The sequence below is a fragment of the Lynx canadensis genome, chromosome F2 (genome assembly GCF_007474595.2).
Source record: "Lynx canadensis isolate LIC74 chromosome F2, mLynCan4.pri.v2, whole genome shotgun sequence".
NCBI classification, from domain to species: Eukaryota; Metazoa; Chordata; class Mammalia; order Carnivora; family Felidae; genus Lynx; species Lynx canadensis.
Genome location: NC_044320.2, coordinates 74,628,608 through 74,648,479, shown reverse-complemented (window position 1 = coordinate 74,648,479; position 19,872 = coordinate 74,628,608). Strand labels below are relative to the sequence as shown.

The window sequence follows — 19,872 nt, the reverse complement described above, 5'->3', positions numbered from 1 at the left end:
TTTCTACTTTAAATAGGTACAGTTTACAGTATATTAATTACACAACAAGAATGCTGTTATAACTTTTACTAGCCCTATAAAAAAACTGACTAGCTTGTTTTCCTCTCTTGCTATTTTTGAAAACAGTTTTGATTCTATCCCTATTTACCCACTGAATTTTCTGCCTCTTTTCTTCCTCATTATTTTTATCTGGAATTTTCATTTTGCTTTAAACACACAAAATTTATTTTTTGAAATAGTCAATGCTAACTAATATTACATTTTAAGAGCAATAAAGAGATAAGTTCTAAGAGTCTTAATATTATTTCTTTTTACCTTTTCTTTCTCTATTTGTTATTCTTCTTGCTGAAGTATATCCTTTAGTATATCTTTCAGAAAGAATTATAAATGTTCCTAATATTTGTACTATTCCAAATGTCTTAATGTTACAGTCTTAAATACTAATGTAATGAAATATAGGATCTTGGCTTGAATATCTCCAACTCTCCCCCGACTGTCCTTAGTTTTTAAAAGAGACAGTAAAACCTTGGATTGCGAGTAACCTGTTCTGCGAGTGTTTGCAAGATGAAGAAACATTTCTAATCAATTTTAACTTGACAAACAAGTGATGTCTTGCCATACGAGTAGTACGTGATGCCGGATGTCACATGATCACAACTGAGCCAATGGCTCTTGAAATTTGCTTTGATGCACAAGTGCTTTGGACTACAAGCATGTAATTTCTGGAATGAATTATGCTCACAAACCAAGATTTTACTGTATTTTAAAATGTATTCTAGTGTGTGTTATGTCAGTTTAAAACCTTCGATCTGTCTGTTACTCCTTTGTAAGTAACTTGTCTTTTATCTTTGGTGGTTTCTTAGATTTCTCTTTACTGGTGATGTTTTAAATTTCACTGTCATGTAGCTAAATGTGGATTTACTTTTATGTATCCTGCTTGGCACCCTCTTCATGTTTTTTATCTTTGGATCAAAGCCTTTCTTCAATCCCAGGAAATTTGCAACCTTTTTATTTTTAAAGAACACCTTTATTGAGATATAACTGACACACTATAAAATTCACTTTTTAAAAGTGTACAATTCAGTTGTTCTTAATATATGGTCAAATTGTGCAACCATCACCTCTGTATAATTCCAGAATACTTTTATTACCTCTGGAAGAAACCTCAGAACCATTAGCAGTCAGTCCCCATTTACCTGGTGTCTCCCCCAGCCCCTAGCAAACACTAATGTACTTTCTGCCTCTATGGATTCTGGATATTTAATACAAATGGAATTATACAATATGTGACCTTCAGTGTCTTGCTTCTTTCACTTTGCCTAATGTTTGCAAGGTCATCCATATTGCAACATGGATCTGTATTTCATCCCTTTTTGTGGTTGAATAATATTCTATTGTATGGATGTGCCACATTTTATTTGTCCTTTTATCAGCTGATGAGTGTTTGGGTTGTTTCTACTTTTTCACTATTACGAATAGTGTCGCTATGAACATTTGTGTACAAGTTTTTGTACAGACGTGTTTTCCATTCTTTTGTATATATACTTAGCGGTGGAAATGCTGGGCCACGTGGCAGCTATATGTTCAACTTTTAAACTGTTTTCCCCCAATGTACAAGGGTCCCAGCTTTTCCATATCCTTGAGAACACTTGTTATTGGCCATCTTTTTTTATGGTAGCCAATCTAGTAGATGTGAAGGGTTACTAGTTTTTTCTCTGTCATTCTTCATAGTCTAAGTTTTTGGAACTTCTAAAATATATTTATTGAAGCTCTTTATTCTTGTCACTTAAATACTGTTTCAGTTAAAAAACATCTTTGTTGGGGCACCTGGGTGGCTCAGTTGGTTAAGTGGCCGACTTTGGCTCAGGTCATGATCTCATGGTTCATGAGTTCGAGCCCTGTGTCAGGCTCTGTGTTGACAGCTCAGACCCTGGAGCCTGCTTCAGAGTCTGTGTCTCTCTCACTCTCTGCCCCTCCCCCACTCACACTGTGTGTCTCTCTCTCTTTCTCTCAAAAATAAATAAATGTTAAAAAATTTTTAAAAACATTTTTGTTTTATTGTGGCTGATTTCCTCATTATTAACTTTCTATTGGCTGATACAGTCGTGAACTGTGTCTAATCTAGAATTTGTCCTGTATAATTATTTTTTTTCCCCAATATGCTCATTTATTGCTAACACATTTTAATTTCATAATTTCTTGATCTCCTTTTTATGGATGGCCTTCCTGCTTTTATTTCTTTGAAAATCTCAAAATACCTGTTTTAAACTTTCTTTTCAGATGGTCTTAATACTTGCATTTCATCACGAGTGAAGTTGTTGTATTTGTTGGCTTTCTTAAAGTTATTTTCTTTACATATTTTAGAATCTTATCGTGCTACTCATAGCAAGTGGGATTGTTTCTCTCTCTCTCTCTTTCCCCATTCTTACTTATTTACCAGTTTGGGTTCAGAAATAGAATTTACATGGGAGGTTTGGGGACATTTCCCCATAATGAAGTTAATCATATTGCCAACTTAGTAGCTAAGCTGGCAGAGGGCTTTGCCCAGATACTGGTTCTTTAACTGTATCTACTTCTGTCACCCCAGGAAGTCAGAGTCCTGGTTAACACTTTTGACTTTTTTTAGCCTTTTTCAATTGACAGGCAAGACCTGCCCTCATCTGAGGTCCTTGGCAATCGACCTGGCTCTCATACATTGCCATTTGGTCCCAGTTATTATGAAAAAGTCAAATAGGAGGCTGCCCCCACCACACTCAAGGCTCAGAACCTGGGAACCTACCATTTTCACTCCCGCTTAGCATAGTTTGTTTATATTTTGCCTAAACTACCTGTAGGTTCATCTTTTTCTGAGCATAGCTATGTCTTTTAAACTAAAACAATTTACACATATTTGCTGTGAGTTTAGACAGGAGTATGGACTCACAGTGCTGTTTTATTGAATTCCAATGGCAAACAAAACAGAGACAGTTTCCACTTTCCCACTTGTTGAGACAGAATTCAGTCACACAAATTAATAGTTATAAAATGAAACATGTGCCGTGAAGGGAAAAATAAACCAAGCAATCAAACAATCAAAAAGAGTGTTTTGTGAGAGCTATAAGGAAAGACCCTGACTAGCCTGGGGACCCTGAGCAGGGAGAAGTGAAGAAGGGGACTCTTGGAAGTCATTGGTAACAGGATAAATCAGCCATCGATTTTCTAGTGCAATTGATTCATAATGCTTGATTGACCTAAAGTGAAATGTTTTGTTTTAGTGGCTTTTAAATTCTGATACAATTCTATAAAAGTTATTTTTTTTCTAGCATATCTTCTTAGACCCTGTGTAGCAAGGATCCAGTCATATAAAATTTAGTTTTGATTTCATTTGAAGATTTTCAGGTACAGAAGGTGCTCAGCCAGGCCAATCTCCTTAAGCTGCTTCAAGGTGAATGTCAGGCTGTAGAGACTCCATCATATCAACCCATTTCCTCCTTCAGCTCATTTTGTGAGATTATTGTGCTCAAAGGAGTTTCCGTGTGATGTATCCCAACTCTAAAATGCTTCCACATTGTTTCGTGCCTTATTTTACAAAGTGATTTCACATTAAAGTCTACCATCAGGAGACAGACTTGATTCTTCCTTGGAGTTATGTCTCATGGAGAACACAATTGTGTGATTCCTAGAGTTGTGAGAAAGTTAAATTCCAAAGCTTTTCCAAGAGACTTGTACTTCGAGGCATTACATTTACAACTTACGATACACATGATGAAAAGCTTGCACTTCTTAGTTACATAATTCCATATGTATAGAAAAAGGATTATTTAATATAATCTGCCAAAAAATTACCTATAAATCAGTTAAGAAAAAGACAAACAACCAAACAGATAAAGGGGCACATGTATATTGTAAATGGGGATACCAATTGGTATGGTATTTTTGGAAGTTATGTGTCAATAACCATAAACTATGAAATATACATGTCGTTTGAGTAATTCCGGAATAGTCGGAATGTACTGGATTGGCGGGAAAGGCAGACTCACTAGTGGTCTGCGTAAGAAAGAGCCTTGAGCCTGAAGCCACACCGCCCGTTGGAGGTTTATCACCTCGTGTGGGACTATCTCCCCTTATTTCCTGCTCAGTGAGTGCTCCTCTATCTCAAAGTTGGTGTGTGTGACATGACACCTGGCCAACCCCACGGCCACATCTGTCCTCTGCAGGGAGGGGACAGGGTTCCATCCACTGCCACAGGAGAGGAAAGCAGGTAGGCCAATTGCTCTATGTTGGCCATGGATGAGACCTGCTGGTCATCGGGGGACCGACGCCCACTATTGAAGCTCATCTGGCCCTGTCTCTTCTCTATGTGAGTAAAACATCTGTCACCCCAATGCTTAATTGCATTGTGTTTTCCTTGGTGACTCTGATACCAAGATGCCATGCGCAGAAGTGTTTAGTCTTCCGCTCGGGTTGCGCGGTACTTTGCTTGACAACTACTACTCCTCTTACTGCTACTGCTACACGCGCACGCACACACGCTTTTTATATAGGATAGGGTATGTTGTACATATATATTTATGAGGATGCTTACTGCAGCATTGTTGGTAATATAAAAAAAATGGCCAGTGGAGTTGGTTTTAAAAAAAAAAGCAAAGCAGGGGGGCACCTGGGTGGCTCAGTTGGTTAAGCGTCTGACTTCGGCTCATGATCTCGCGGTTTGTGAGTTCAAGGCCCAATCGGGCTCGCTGCAGTCCCTCCCTCGCTTATGCTCTCTCAAGAATAAATTAAAACATTAAAAAAAAAAAAAAAAAGCAAAGCATCCATGTTACACAGTAACCATGCAGTAGTTGAAGAGTATCAGGCAGACTTACATGCTGATGTCGAGATATTGCCAAGATACATTAGTGAAAAAAAAAAAAAAAGGTGGCAGGATAAAATGTACAGAATTATTTTATTCATGTTGACAACAATAAAACTGTACGTGTCCACGTAAGCATGTATGTCATCATTATGAAAAAAATATATATATTTAGGATAAACACCAAACTTTTAGTGGTGGTTACTTCTGTGGAAGTCATGGGAGATGACAGACAAATTTAACTTTAACACAGTATAGTTTGGCATTTGTTTGAATTTTCTTATGAAGGACAAGTATGGCACTTAAAACTGTCTGGAATTACCTTCTTTGGTGTTTAGTGTTTCACTCTACACATTAGACCATAAGTTTGAGAATGCACAGACTTGGGTGGAATTTTGTTTTCTGTAGCCCCAGGACCTAGAATCACGCATGGCCTGTAGCACATGCTCCATAAATATTTGTGCAGTGAATAACATAAGCATTGAAAAGGGAAGAAGGGGCTGGCCATGTAAGGTCTGCCCACTCCCAATTCACCTAAGCTCCTGCCCTGCCAGCCAAGTCTTTAACAAGAGCTCAATGTCCCATCACCTCAGTGTTGATTTCAAGCTGTGTGACCTCCTCATGGCCCCTCCTCTTTTCTTAGCCCCCCTTTACTATCCCTAGAAGATCTAGCCTTCTACTCAACTGACAACTTGAAGGAAGAATTCTAGAAGGTTGGTTCTTCCAGTTCATGTCTGCAACTCCCCAGCTTTCCCATTTCTTTTCTAGATTGGCTTTAAAATGAGGGCAGGCATGGTGGCGGCAGGCGGAGGCCCATGGAACGGAGAGAGAGAGAGAGAGAGAGAGAGAGAGAGAGAGAGAGAAGAAGCAGATGCCCGGTGGCCAAAGGAAGATGGTGCCTGTCTTCAAGGTCTGGGATGAAGTGGTGCCTTGAAACAACCCCATCAGTAAAGCCTGTGAATCCCACTAAAAATGGTCTGTCCCTCTTCTCTGGCTGAGGATGGTCTTGTCCCCTGCCAGTTATACTGATCCCAGGGAGCCTACAGGGAGACCCAGCACACTAAAAGACAACCAGTTGGGATAAGGCTGCTTGACCGAACATCCTACCTGAATGTTCTAAATGTAAAACAACATGGCGGGAACAACATAAAGCATATCCAGTATTTGCTAGCAATGCCATTGAGTCAGCCGGCCACCAGTGTCATAGACAGGCTTATACATGTTATAAAAGGGAGATAAAAATGACTCTTGAGACTATTTTATCATTTAAAAAACTCATTCATTTATTTCATGGTTTTTAGACCATTCAGCACAGAGCAGAAAATAGTTCAGATGTGTAACTTGAAAAATACATTTGAGAAGCAAAAGAGTAACTAAGGATACCCAAATGGTCAATAAGCCTATAAAATGATGCTTGAACTATCAACAATAGCCAAAGTATGGAAACAGCCCAAATGCCCATCGGCAGATGAATGGATAAAGAAGATGTGGTGTATATATACAATGGAGTATTACTGGACAATTGAAAAGAATGAAATTTTGCCATTTGCAACGACGTGGATGGAACTGGAGGGTATTATGTTAAGCGAAATTAGTCAGAGAAAGACAAATATCATATGACTTCACTCATAGGAGGACTTTAAGAGACAAAACAGATGAACATAAGGGAAGGAAGGCTAAAATAATATAAAAACAGGGAGGGGGACAAAACAGAAGAGTCTCATAAGTATGGAGAACAAACTGAGGGTTACGGGAGGGGTTGTGGGAGGGTGGATGGGCTAAATGGGGAAGGGACACTAAGGAATCTACTCCTGAAATCATCATTGCATTATATGCTAACTAATTTGGGTGTAAATTAAAAAAAAATAAAATAAAACAAGTTAAAAAAAATGACGATCTCACCAGCAACTAAAGAAATGTAAATTAAAACAGAATGGCAAAAATTAAATAAGGCTCATGATATGAAGTATTGGTAGAATACAAACTGTGGCCAGGAGCCCAAATTAGCACAAACTCTTTAAAAGTTGCCTGGCATTATAAGGCGCCTGGGTGCCTCAGTTGGTTAATCATCCGACTCTTGAATTTGGCTCAGGTCATGATCTCATAGTTCATGAGATGGAACCCCGCATAGGAGCCTGCTTGGGATTCTTTCTCTCTCTCTTTGTCCCTTCCTCGCTTGCACTCTTTCTCTCTCAAAATAAATTTTTAAAAAACTTAAAAAAATACATTTAAAAAATCTGCTTGGCATAAACTGTAATTGAACATATCATACCCTACGATCCGGCAAATCTACCCCTAGTGATATGCCCAAGACAATGTGTTACAATGTTACACATGTGTTACAAGTTATGAGAGACACAGAATGCTTATAGCCACAGTATCCCCAAAAGCCCCAAACTGGAAACAGCCCAAGCTTCCATCAGTAGTAGAATGGACCTTGCAGCATTTCCATACAATGGAATACTATATGGCAATAAAAATAATAGACCACAGCTGTCTGCAACAGCATGGAAAATTCTCATAAACGTAATGTTGAACCACATTGTTACAGAGAACAAAACCTGTTTTCTTTTTATAGAAAACTCTAAAAATAAGCAAGTTACTTTATGGTTATAGAAGTCATGAGGATAGTTACGTTTGCGGAAAAGGAAAGAGCTATTTATTTGGAGGGCAAGGGAGTGGGTGCTGAGGATGTTCTATTTCTTGACCTGAATGCTGGTTCATGGGTATGTTTCCTTTCCAGCAATTCAGTGAGATGTGCACTTGTGACCTGCGGACTTCTCTGCAGACATGTTATACTTGATTTAAAAAAAAAAAAAAACGCGAACAGAAAAAGTATCAGCACGTGACATGGATGGGTATATTTACATGATTGCCAAGCTCCCTTCTCTGCTGAGACAAGCATTCCTGGTCAATAATAGCACGGTTTGTTTTTGTTTTTGTTTTCCACTTTCTTTTTTTTAAATTTTTTTTTTCAACGTTTATTTATTTTTGGGACAGAGAGAGACAGAGCATGAACGGGGGAGGGGCAGAGAGAGAGGGAGACACAGAATCGGAAACAGGCTCCAGGCTCTGAGCCATCAGCCCAGAGCCTGACGTGTTTTCCACTTTCGAAGCAATGGGTGAGTTGCAAGTTCAGGTGTTTGGTGTAGGAAGTGATTAAGAATATCTCTTCATTGCATGTTTATCACCAAACCTGAAAGTTTATATAACTTTTTCTCCCCACCCCCAGCTAAACCGGGATACTTTGAAGGCTGCAAAATGACGACAGATACGGGTGACAGATATGACTGAGGTAACTGGCACATTTTTCCCTCAGGAGGGAGGAAACTTGAGGCCAACAGGGAGGTTGAAACACGTCAGCTTACCTTGCCGCTCACCTGCTCTCAACCTTGAATTATTTCTGGTCGTGTCAACACCCCAAGCCTGAACACCTCCTAAGTCTTGTTCCTCCTCCCAGGTGGGGGCACTGCAGCCACTTTTGGTGCAGTCTGGAATGCCCTTCCATCACATTCATATAGCTGGCTTTATTATTAGTTGAATGGATGAATTGGTTCCCGTGGGGGTGCTTAAGCACCCCTCCAGAAACAAAGCCCACAGATATTCACCGTGGTCGAGTCTCAAGGCATTCAAAGCTGTATGCCCCTTTCCATCTTCTAAGAAGAAACCTTCATGGCTGGAGGCTCAGATTCGTCATGCCTTTTATTTTTGGAGAACTTCCTCGTTACACGGGTTTTACACGTTTGCAGGGGAACACTGAGAAAGCCAAGAAGATGATTAAGGGCTCTGCAATCCTTCCTGCCTCAGGAGACACGAAGCCCGGGAGAGAAAACACTCTGGTTGGGTGTTCTTAGGCTCTGGCCAGACTTCCAGAAGCTCAAGGACAGTATCTCAACCCTGGGAGGCCCGGGAGCCAGAGCACGTAGGCCTGGAGAAGCCTGGTCCCTGAGAGGCCCCGGGGTGAGAGAGCACCTAGGCCTGGAGAGGCCTGGTCCCTGAGAGGCCCAGGGTGACGGGGCACCTCATTCCCGACCGTCCCAGGACGAGGCGTTGCGGGTCAGGCGAAGCCCAACAGCCCCTTGCGAGCACCGGAAGTTACGACAACCACCTAATGAGGACAGTGTGGCCGCAAGAGCTTCAGGCCCCACGGCTAGCTGGGATTTGCCCCCCCGGGCAGCCTGGCCGGGGTTTCTACACAGAGTCCGCAGAGCTATCGACTCTCACTCTCGGAAGGAACCCAGGCCAGGACTAGGCCTGAGGCGGAACTGGGGTGGCCTGAGCGCCAGGACGGAGGTGAGGGGGCCCAGAGAGAGCGCTCGGGAAGGTACAGGTGAAGCCGCGGCGCCCTCTGCAGGGAGTGCGCGCCTCTGCACCCAGGGCGCGCGGGTTTTCCCCAGGCCCCCAGCTCAGCAGCCCCTTGGGGCTCCGGGCGCATCCAGCCCCCCTGCCCCGAAGCCCGCGCCCTAGGCTGGTTGTGACCCTCGTCCCTCCCGTGTTTATGGATCCCCGAATGCCTGTGCTGAGGGCTTCAGTCACAGCCCGGTTGTCGGCGTTTGAAACGGCACCCCAGGCTGACTCAGGGAAAAAGGCTCCTTGGAAGTAGGACATTCTTGGAAATCAAAGCCTTTCAGAGTTCAAGGTGCAAAATTCTAATGATGGATTTCGGACCGCAGGCCAGGCACGCGGGAGCTCTGTGGGGACCCAGGAAGAACCCGTACGGCACCCCTCGAGCCCCATTTCCCGGACGACCGCGATACCGGCTGCGAAGCTGGACTTCAGCTGACCTTTTACGCAGTTATACAAGGCAGCCGGACGGAAGGAGCCCTCGTGGCTGGCCATCTTTTCCGCTTTCTTCTTTTCCCGTTTCCCGGTCCCTCTTCCCTGTTCTCTCCCTCCCTGCACATTTGGGGCGCATCTTCTGGGTTCCACATTTTCCCCCAGGCGTGAGGCGGGGGAGGACATATAGGAATGAGTGACATTGTCCCACCCCAGACATTGCTGGACCTATAGCAAGGTGATAGGTGGCAAAAGAGGTGACAGGTCTGTTGACTACCCCGAGGGTTTTGGCCTGGTCTATCTACACGGCTACCCTAAAATAGAAAAGAAAGGGCTACTACATAAAGAACTGTGCTTGATTTGAAAAAAAAAAAAAAATAGTGTATTGCTTTGATAATGAAAATTGTGTTATTTCTCAAACCCTATTGGATGAGATGTGTATTACACACATTGTATTCTTATAAGGTAATGATTATGTTACGATCTTATCATGGTAGGCGGGGGTGGGGGGGAGGGCATTTTACTGTTGCCATTTCTAGGGTGTAGGCTGACTTTCTCTTTCCAGGGTTTGGGAATCCTTTGCTCTTGGGGAGAGAATTAAAAACTTGGGTTATTACCACGACAATCTGGGTTTCAGCTTTCTTTGGAAAAGTCTGGCAACGTGGGGTTGGCATTTCCCAGGGAAACAATTGTCTAAAGCTGAACGGAGACCTGATTATCTCTGATGTGTTATAACCTCATCACTCCTTTTTGCTCATGTCACTGGTTTCCAAGGGCCAGCTTCTGTCTATCCCCTTCTTCCTGATCTGCTCCAAACACTTACCTTACTTTCATTTCTAGTTCGAAAGGGAGAGGGCTCTCACCTGGAAGCAAAAGTTAGTTTGCCAGGGATCGGGAATATAGGCGGCAGTGTGGCTCTGAGAGTGGTGTTGACCTGGGACCCCTTGCACTGATCAGAAGTCTTCTCATAGTGTATGGCCGAGGGGATGTCCCAGGGACCCCAGCAGCGCTGGACTCCGGGACAGAACTCCCAGGACAGCGGGGCTGCCTCTCCAGAAGGGAGCACACAGGCTTGCAAGGTGGTGGACTGCAGGGTAAAGACTCTTTCTCTCCTTTTCTGAGTTGCTAAAGTCTGAATTTGGGGGGAGGAACACAAAGGAGAGAGTGGGTGAGGGTCCTGGAGAAAGGACTTAGTGGATGGGAGTTTAGCTACAGGTAGTTTCAACTAGAAAGAAGGAAGGAATGTTACGTATGTTCTCACGTTTGTTGTTGCATGTTGTCCCCAATGGTTTAATTGATATGAAATGGCCATAAGCTTCTTGTGGGATAATCTGCCTTCTCAAACGTCTGTAATACCTTTTCAAATGATCTGGTCCCCAAATCCCTTCAGTCATCCCTTTACTCATTCGTATGTCCATTTGTCAGATATTGGAGAACGCAGTCTGGGTTGTGGTGTCAGAGTATACAATAGTGAGAAAGATACAGTCCCAAGTTCTTCCAGTTGTTGGTAGTGACCTGAGTGAGGGACAGGGAGCTGGAAGGCAAAGTCTACTGCCTGGGAGCAAGAAGTTTGGGATCTTAATTCTACTTGTGTCCTTCAACTGCTGGGTGACCTTGGTGCAACTATTTAGCCAGAGGGCTTCATCTGCATTTGTGAAATGGGACCAAATTATCTTTCATTTCTTATTAACTTCTAAAATACTTTGCTGAAGAAAACGGACATACACATGTGGATATCAGTGAAGATTTCCTTATATATGAGGGCATAGCTAGTTTCTTTATTAGGTTTTGGTTTTCCTTCCTGTATCTGATTTCCAGAAACGAAGAGTGGAAATACATTGTATTTTGCCCCGTGTGTTTACTCATCCAAGATTTTCCACGTAAGGAACGAAACGAAAAATGGCTTGGCCGCGTCAGCGGTTGGATAGAGGAGGCCAGTGGTGAGTCTGTCAAAAGCAGATGGCCTCAGTGTGTTCAACTTTAGGATTTACCGCGGAGACCGGAAGGCGAATGAGAACCTCGGGGAAGAAGAAACTTACAAGAATGTCATGCAGTCGGGGTGATGGGTTTATTGTACCTATTTACAAGTAAGCATTTACTGGTATTTTTGTCAAGAGTGAAGGACGAAGGAACACCAACCATTTAAGCATGAGCACGACACAGCTGCAATAGACCAATACTGAGCATCAACACGGTCGAGAGAACACGGCGCCCGAAGCGAGCGCTTGCAGGTTGTGTAGTTGGTTACCCAGACAATAAAGGCCACTGTACCATGCAAGCAGTGCGCGATAATAACACACGATTGACCGGGGGACACAGGGAGGCCTGCTGGGGCCTGGGGTCATCGGCCGGGAAGGGGGTCAGAATCTCGTAAATCCTCTGGATCTCTTCTCCACGTCGGGAACTTCTTTGGAGTAGCTTTCGCCTTCTTCGTCGGAGGGCAGAGAGTCGGCAAAGCGCTTGAGGAAGCCCCCGTACCTTTTCTGGTAGTCCATCCACCACTCGGGCCGACCGACTCTTCTCATGAAGCCCCCGTACCGCTTCTGCAGCATCTTGGCCTCTTGCTCCAGTTGGGGGCTGCCCTTCCAGGCTCTCACGAAGCCCCCGGAGCTCTTGCTCACGTCTTCGTCATCACCGCCCTCGCGGTGGCGGCCGCCGTCCCGGGTCTCCCCAGGCCCCAGCAGCTCTTTCAGCAGGTCCGAGGAACTGGCCAGGGCGTCCTCCTCCTCCTCGGCGTCCTTCTTCATGAAGCCCCCGTATCTCTTGGCCAGGATCTCCCCCGCGGGGGCCTCTTCTTCCGGCTCCTGCAGATACAGCTCATCCATTTTCTTCATGAAGCCTCCATACCTTTTCATGAAGCCCCCGTACTTTTTGGCTAGCGCGTGGCTCTCCTCGGGGCTGCTCTCTCTGAGGGCGCTGGTGCCATCTTGAGGAATCTCCAGCTGGGTCAGCTTCAGGAGCTCCTTGCAGGTTTCCCAGGTCTTGAGAGAAGGCAGTTTCCCTTCACATTCCAGGGTGCAAGCCTGGGAAAGGAATCCCATTTAGTGATACAAAGAGGCTTTTCTGGTTTCATTAGGTAAACGGTTTTTCTGTGTGTGTGTGTGTGTGTGTGTCTGTGTGTGTGTGTGTGTGTGTGGAGTGTGCTTTCCTATGGAAACTCTTCTATGACAACGTGATTTCCAATTTCTCATTACAGCTTTTCAATATTCTGAACAGGCACATCAAAGGGAAATGGAATCATTGTGGGTAATTAACTGAGTCAAATTAGAATTTGTCTTTGAATTTGGACAGACTGTAGCTACCACGCCATTTCAGTATTGTAAAAGACTTTTTTCCACCCAATTTTAACCTCGACTGGCTGCCTGCACAATCTAATTTCACTGAGTAACCTTCCACTGTTGATTTCATTTTGTTCGAGCTTTTTCTAACCAAAAGGGAGAAACTTCTCTTTACCTAATTAGGGATATCGTCCCCAGATTCCTTTTATCTTCTTGTCTTACAGATAAGGTCAATATTAATAATATTAGGTTGTTTACTTTCTTGTGTTACTATTCTACCTGGAATGGCATTTAGTATTCCTGCAAACATTTTCATTCTTGAAAGAAAAACAGCAATTTCAGAATAAGTTGCAGAAGAAAGACATTCTAAAACTCAGTGTAAGTCTATGAATTACTTGGATGATGACATATTGAGTTGCTGCATGTTTTGTTTTTTGCCCCCTTGGTTGATTAAAACAGATTTAATCATCTTGAACAGAATCTTTCTTATGATGAGGTCTGATATGCAACTATGCATATGCAAATATTCACACATTATTCATGTTTCTTAACAGTTACCAATGTACAGAAAAGTTTCCCCTCCCAATGGAAATCATATTATTTGATAAAATGGGAATGAGAAGTGATCTGTATATAATTCCTTATTTTTGTTATGTAATAATTAAATTTTAATCAGCATAAGATTTAGACTATGTGTTCTAACAATCTTAAGATTCTCTTCTATCCAGTAGACCACTTGGGCATAATAAAAAGAGAAGTAATATTGCATGACTATTTATAAAGTCTATATAATAGTTCTGGGTGTTTCAGGGCTTTTGATAGCTGCCTCAAGTCTACTAATGGAACCCAGGTTACAGACCCTTGATTTAGTAAAACCAGGCCCAGTCTTGGTATTTAAAATATATTGGTATATTAATTTGTATAAAACACACACATGTTACTTTCACAATGCAAGAAAGTATTTTCTTAGTGCAACAAAATTCCTTAGGGTTCTTTAACCAGCTCCTAATAATTAAACTTTGTGTCTAAGAAAAGTAAAGGGATGCTTTATAAACCCCTCCAGATGATGCAATTAAAATGATCCTGTGTTACTCTGGACATCTGAGCAAGAAACAAAAACACCACTAAAAACATAAGCTGTTCAGGGGTCAATACCATTTCCTTTCGAAAATGAAATATCAACGATCTCTTTGCCAAAAATTACCATTGAACATTTTGTATACTGTCACCAAAGGCTTTTTAATGTTGAGATTCTTTCAACAAGAAATGATGACAACCAGAAAACAAACAAAACAAAAACAAAAACAAAACACACACACTCATGCTAAAAGAAGTGATGTTAATTTATAAGTTCCTATATATGTCTACGCATCTGGACAACAACCCTGGCATGCCTGCTTAGCTTTGCACCCATCACCGAACAAAACACAAGTGACTTTCACGTGGTAGAGGCTCCATATTTGTTACGTTGATTCTACATAGTTTTGGTCAGGCAACCTCATTTCTCATAGGTCTTCTGCATCTGAGCTAAAATTCCAGAACTGCCCTAATACCAACAACACAGTCATTAACAGAGTCTTTTGTCGCAGAGAAACTAACAACCCTACGTGTTGTTGGCAAACCAATCAGCCAAGGCAAGACCCATCAGCCAAACAAATCAGAACGACAAAGGCTAGATGAAGGGGATTGTGGCCCCTATTCAAGATGCAACATTTTATCAGAGTTTAAATATAAAGCCCTACTATGTGTCTTCTCTTTCAGGCCATGCAAGTACCTGTGCATATTGAATGAAGGGGACCAGGTACTTCAATTGAAACAAGCCAACGTTTAACCTGAAACGTACACTTTGGGTTTTCTGGAATCCTTTCCTTAATTTTCATCCCTATTTTATACATCACAACATTTCTTCAAAGGCTGAGATGGGGAAGTTAACTCTTTGGATTAATACATTATTTTCTACTGAGCCTTTTAAGTCATCACGGAATTTCAACAAATTGAGAAGACAGTGTAAAGGGATCCCTGGAGAAGCCAGTTAAAATGAAGCTTCCTGGGTCCCCAATTCAGAGATTCTGATTCAGTAGAGCACCAAGGCTGATTTACCAGCACAGGGACTATGATTAGAATGAGTGGGGGTTCTTTGTTCTCAGCTTCTCTCCTCCCCTTCCCCCCCAGCTTCTGTCCTGTAGTTATCTTTGCATTGTTGTCACCTCTTTGGACACCTTTCCTGTGCCTTTTTCATAGCAAATTAAATTGTTGTCTTAGTGGGTATGACAAAAGTACATTCAAGGGAAGACAAGTTGAATTCCGGGGTCACTTGCCTGTAAGATGTGCTGATCTGTTTCTCCCCCTTCCACTGCACCCCCCTTCCTCTCCCTTCCTCCCGATCCCAACCCTTTCCTCTCTCCTATCCACAGGTGAGGGTAAGGGCTTGAGGGACCTGAAGTTGAAAGGGCTGGAGAAATGAAATCCAAAGAAAGACAACGAAATGTCACTAATGAAAAATGACATTATTTGCAGGAAGGATGGGAGGATGGGTTGTGTGCAAGGGGACCTTCGTGGGATATGTTGGTAACTGGGGTGACCCAACATCGTCTTTGGGACAGGTGGGGTGACCACCAAATGCTCTCCAAGATGCTGAAGGGCGCGTATCCCGGGGCTCCTGCATCCCCAGGGGTAAAACGAACTTGGTTTGTGGGGAGACGCTGCCTCTTTTATCGGTCCCTAGAGGGTCGCGGGTCCCGAAGCTGAAGGCTAGAGCGGGACTTTGGTAGGCGTTCAGGGAACGGTCGGACACCTGCGTCACCGCGGAGATCGGCGCCGCGGCGGCGGGACCGAGTGTGACCGGGGGATGCGCCCTGTCTGCGGACCGGCTCGGCTCCCAGCCCTCCCGCCCGCCCGCCTCGGTAACTCACTCACCAAGGGGTTGATGTCGGTGGGGCGCGCCAGGCGGTAGCTGCACGTCGCGCAGTCCTGGCTGCATTCCGCCCTCACGGTCGCCAGGAGCCCGGGGCCGAGCGCCAGCAGCCAAGTGCAGAGTGTCAGGAACCGCGCCATGGGCTGCAGGGAGAAAGGGACGCGAACTCGGAGCGCGCCCGGAGCAGAGCGCGACCTTCGGAGGGACCCGTCTCCGGGACAGTCCCAGCCGGCGGCTGTCGAGCCGGAGCTCCCGGGGATGCGCCTTCCTGGGCCCCCCTCCCGCCTGGCCGACGCCGCTTTTGGAGGCCCAGGGGGCAGATGGCCCCGCGGTCTCCAGGTGGGCACTGCCACCGGCCCCCCGAGCCCGCGGGTGCCCGGGGCTCTCTTTCTGGGCTCCCACAGCCTAAGGGGGATTCTGGAGAGAACACCACCTGCGAAGACCAAATACAAGAGAACGGGAGCCTTGGGGCGGGGTGGGGCGTGGGGGGGGGAGACGACATTCACCCGGGTCACAAACAGGCACCCGAAGAAAGTTGGGGCGCCCCATGCCATGAAGGAAAACGCCGATTCGAACCGAGCGGGCGGACGGTCGCAAACGCACGCAGCGAAGGCGCGGTTTGGACAAGTTCACTCACGTTGACGCCGTTCGGATGGCGCAGGCTGGTCGGCGACATCGGGTCCCAAGCGCTGCTCTAGATGGGAGAGAACAAGGCAGGTGTGAGGCGGGCGGGGATCGGGGCCGAGCGGCCGGGGGCGCGGGCAGACGCGGGTCTCACCGTCGCGGTCCTCGGCGTCGCCGCGGGGCCGCGGGCTGGACTGCAGGGCTCGGCGCGGCTGCCTCGCCTGGCCTGACTGTCCCGGGGCTGGTGGCGGCTGGAGTCACTTTATAATTAGCCCCCAAGCCAAGGAGGCGAGCGCGCCCCAATCGCCGGCGGGCTGCAGCTGACGCAGGCCCTACGCCAGTCCCGCGCCGACGCCCTCGTGGGAGGGGTCCGTCCCGGCCCCAGCACGCGGGCCCGGGGGCGGGGGCGGGGGGCGCAGGGTGGCTCAGCTCGCGGCTGGGTGACACATCGAGGCAGTCAGGGCTTGTGGAGAGAGAGTGGGATGACATCAAGTCCCCCCCCCCCCGGGTGAGGTCACTGAAATCGCACTCCCTGGGGGTGCGGGCTCCACGGAGAGAGCCGAGGGGGAGGCGTCAGGAGGGGCAGGTGGGCAGACTTAGATTTCTGGAACGTGCTGGAGACCCTCCGAGCGAGTGAACCTGCCCTTTCTCCGCCTCCCCCTGGGGCGCCGGGTGGTCGCGGTGGGTGCCCGGCACGGCCGTCCCGAATGTCATTTATGCACACAGGTCCCTGCCTCAGCGTCTAACCGCGTCCGGCGCATCGTCGGAGGCGCTCAGGGAAGGGTTAAAGTACAGAAAGATGGAAACTTATCGGGAATCTTAAAAATCCCCGGACAGCTTTCCCCTTTCGCGTTAGTGGGACCCTTGCCCAAACGTGGACTGGAACAGCGTTCCTCTGGGGACAACACGCCGCGCGGCAGCGGCGGGAGGGGACCCGCCTTTACCCAGCTCCCTAGCCAGGCTTCCCAGTCGGGGACACGCTGCCTCTAGCGCTGTGCCCAGGGTGTCCTGGGGGTTTTGATGAGTGACGGGGGGGTGCAGGGCGGGTGTGATGCTAGCGTGCCAGGACTGGCGAGGGAGAGACGAGCGACGCGGTACCCCGGGCGCCTGGGGCTTGGGGGCGCACCTCCGCTGCTCAGGGAGAGGGCCAGGAGCCGGCGGCGGGGTCTGGGGCTGCGGGTTGAGGCTCTCACTCCGCCACTTTCTAGTTCTGCGGAACATTGCCAAGAAGCAAGTTATGTGTCTTATGTAAGGCCTCACTTTCCTCGTTTGGCGAATAGGAACCAGAGGGAATGTGCCGTTCGTAAGGTTCCGGAGAGGCGCAAATGAAATAATGGGCGAAAGCATTGATTTAGCCTTGTGTCCGGCCTATAGCAAGCCCTAGAAATGCGCATCTGATCTGACACCTGTCATCATCCTCCCTTTGGTTTGTCCGTCACCCACCCATCATACATCTATTGTTTATTGATCCAGCCACGTATCCATCTGGCCTGGCCCTAGAGGGAGGCCACAAACTGTTCCAGAGCCCAGAGGGAGGCCACAGACTGTCTCACACACAGAGAGAGCCTCCGGTCTTTCCCAGCCACACGGACCCGCCACGACCTCAGCCCTCGCAGGTGCCCTCAGCCTCAGGGCTCCGCGGAGGCTCGGGCCGCGCCGCATCTCCCAGTTTTGTCGCTAGAGGGCAGCGCTCTCCTGCGTAGCTTTGCGGGCGCAGGGAAGGGGGCTCCGCGGGCCCGCTCGGGACCCTCACCCCGGGTAGCCGCAGCGCCGCAGCAGTGCATGGCCTGCCCTCCGGGCAGGGGCAGCTCTGCGGCGGGGGACCTGGAAATGCTAGCGCCCGGGGTGCGGCCGCAGAACGCCGGCATTGACATCTTGCCGGAAAAGCATCACATGCCTCTGGGGCCCTTCAGCCTCTTCGCCATCAGGGGGCTGATAGAATCGTCTCCAGCTACTTTCTCTCTCTCTCTCCCCGACCGAGAGGAGAGCTGACATCTGTACCTGAGGTCTCCCCCAGTGGCCTGGGCTTTGTAGTCCGTGCAAAAGGAGCGCACGAACAAATCCTGCCCGACAGGAGAGAAACCCCGCCGAATCGGAGCCCGGGGAACACCTGGCATCGCCTAAGAAGTGTAAAAACACAATCGGGGGCAAGAGGCTGAGACGTCTGTGTGTGGGACGACGGCACCACGTGTGGCTTCCTTAGGATACACGGGGCTAGACACGGAAAAGCTCCTTAGAATCTGGGAAAAGTATAGAAACTGAAGGGTGAAAGGAGTTTGGGGGAGGGTTTATTCCAACCCTCACTTTACAGATGGGGGAAACAAAAACCCGCGCGGCCAAGTGACATCCAAGGGACTGGCCCAGACAGTGGCAAAACCAGGTTCTGCCATACCTTTCTGGGGAGGCCTCAGGTTTGGTTTGTTTCTGTTGGAACAATCAATGTCTACTCTGAGTTAGTTTCTCTCGGTGAGTCTGCATCTTTCCTTGCAGGTTTTTAAATGTCAGGAAAGAGAGGGGCACCTGGGTGGCTCAGTCGGTTAAGCATCCCACTCTTGATGTGTGTGTGTGGGGGGGTTAATCTCACAGTTGGTGGGTTCGAGCCCCACACAGGGCTCTGTGCTAACAGTGTGGAGCCTACTTAGGGTTCTCTTTCTCCCTCTCTGTCTGCCCCTACTCTGCTTGTTCTCTCTCTCTCTCTCTCAAAACAAATAAACTTAAAAAAAGAAATAAATGTCCCTTCCCCCCATCTGCCCTTGGAGGCTGAAGGGCATGCATTTTGTATTTATTTCTTTATATTTGACTCACGGCAGTGGGTTGCAAGGAATTCATCTTTTCACGATCCAGTAAATATTTTTAAGAACTAATAGATATTGCAGTTACCTTCTGAGAAAAGACTGTTCTAGAAACCAGACTCAACAAAGGGAAAGGAATCTTCTCTTAAGGCATTTAATCCAGAGAATTCTGATTTCCATGTCAGGATCAAGATGTCTCCTTCTTCTGATCCTAGGGTCCCAAACTGTAGATAAAGGGATTTACTCCAGAGACCAAAAAAAAGTGATTTGGAAAACCTTGACGATGAGTGGTGTTCTGGTTGCTGTAGGAGGGATTTTAAAAGTCCTTGCAATATTCTCTTTCATCATCTCCAGGATGGAAAATGCCTAAATTGAATGCTGTCTTTCAAGTGTCTGTGCTCCCACTGCCACCTAGATACAGATACTTTATTATGGAACCTGCTACCTCTTTGCCCCTCAGTCCCTAACATATCAGTAGTGGGAACACGGCAGTTTCGCTCTCCAGGGATTGTGTAACGTTTCAGCATAAAAGCACCATGTTCTACCATTTCAGATGTTTGGAGTCCTGCCAGAGGCACGGTAAACTTGCCTTTTTCCGTTACAATCTAGAGCATAGGCTTTGCAAGCTACGATTCTGTGAGCTAGGCGCATTACTGC

The 19,872-nt window shown here is 46.6% G+C and overlaps 1 protein-coding gene and 1 long non-coding RNA gene across 2 annotated transcripts in view; one reads left to right on the top strand and one right to left on the bottom strand.

Annotated features, from left to right (window-relative positions):
* LOC115506174 overlaps window positions 1-5,687 on the top strand; it is a 72,000-nt gene extending 66,313 nt beyond the window's left edge. Inside the window, exon 2 of the long non-coding RNA XR_004343183.1 lies at window positions 5,600-5,687. This is a non-coding gene — a long non-coding RNA (uncharacterized LOC115506174). The remainder of the gene's footprint in view (window positions 1-5,599) is intronic.
* Window positions 5,688-11,656: 5,969 nt separating this feature from the next.
* PENK (proenkephalin) lies at window positions 11,657-16,500 on the bottom strand. Its single transcript, XM_030304453.1, has 3 exons — window positions 16,437-16,500; window positions 15,802-15,942; window positions 11,657-12,630 (listed from the first exon to the last, which is right to left on the bottom strand). The coding sequence occupies exons 1-3, from the start codon at window positions 16,473-16,475 to the stop codon at window positions 11,968-11,970; spliced, it is 843 nt and encodes a 280-aa protein (XP_030160313.1). The 5' UTR covers window positions 16,476-16,500; the 3' UTR covers window positions 11,657-11,967.
* Window positions 16,501-19,872: the final 3,372 nt, after the last annotated feature.

What these genes read in the sequence shown, in the direction of transcription:
- PENK (XM_030304453.1), bottom strand. Translation starts at nt 16,475, where the DNA reads ATGTCGCCGACCAGCCTGCGCCATCCGAACGGCGTCAAC. An exon ending in GCCATCCGAACGGCGTCAAC is followed by an intron (nt 15,943 to 16,436) that starts GTGAGTGAACTT and finishes TTCTCCCTGCAG; the next exon opens with CCCATGGCGCGGTTCCTGAC. An exon ending in CCACCGACATCAACCCCTTG is followed by an intron (nt 12,631 to 15,801) that starts GTGAGTGAGTTA and finishes TTCCTTTCCCAG; the next exon opens with GCTTGCACCCTGGAATGTGA.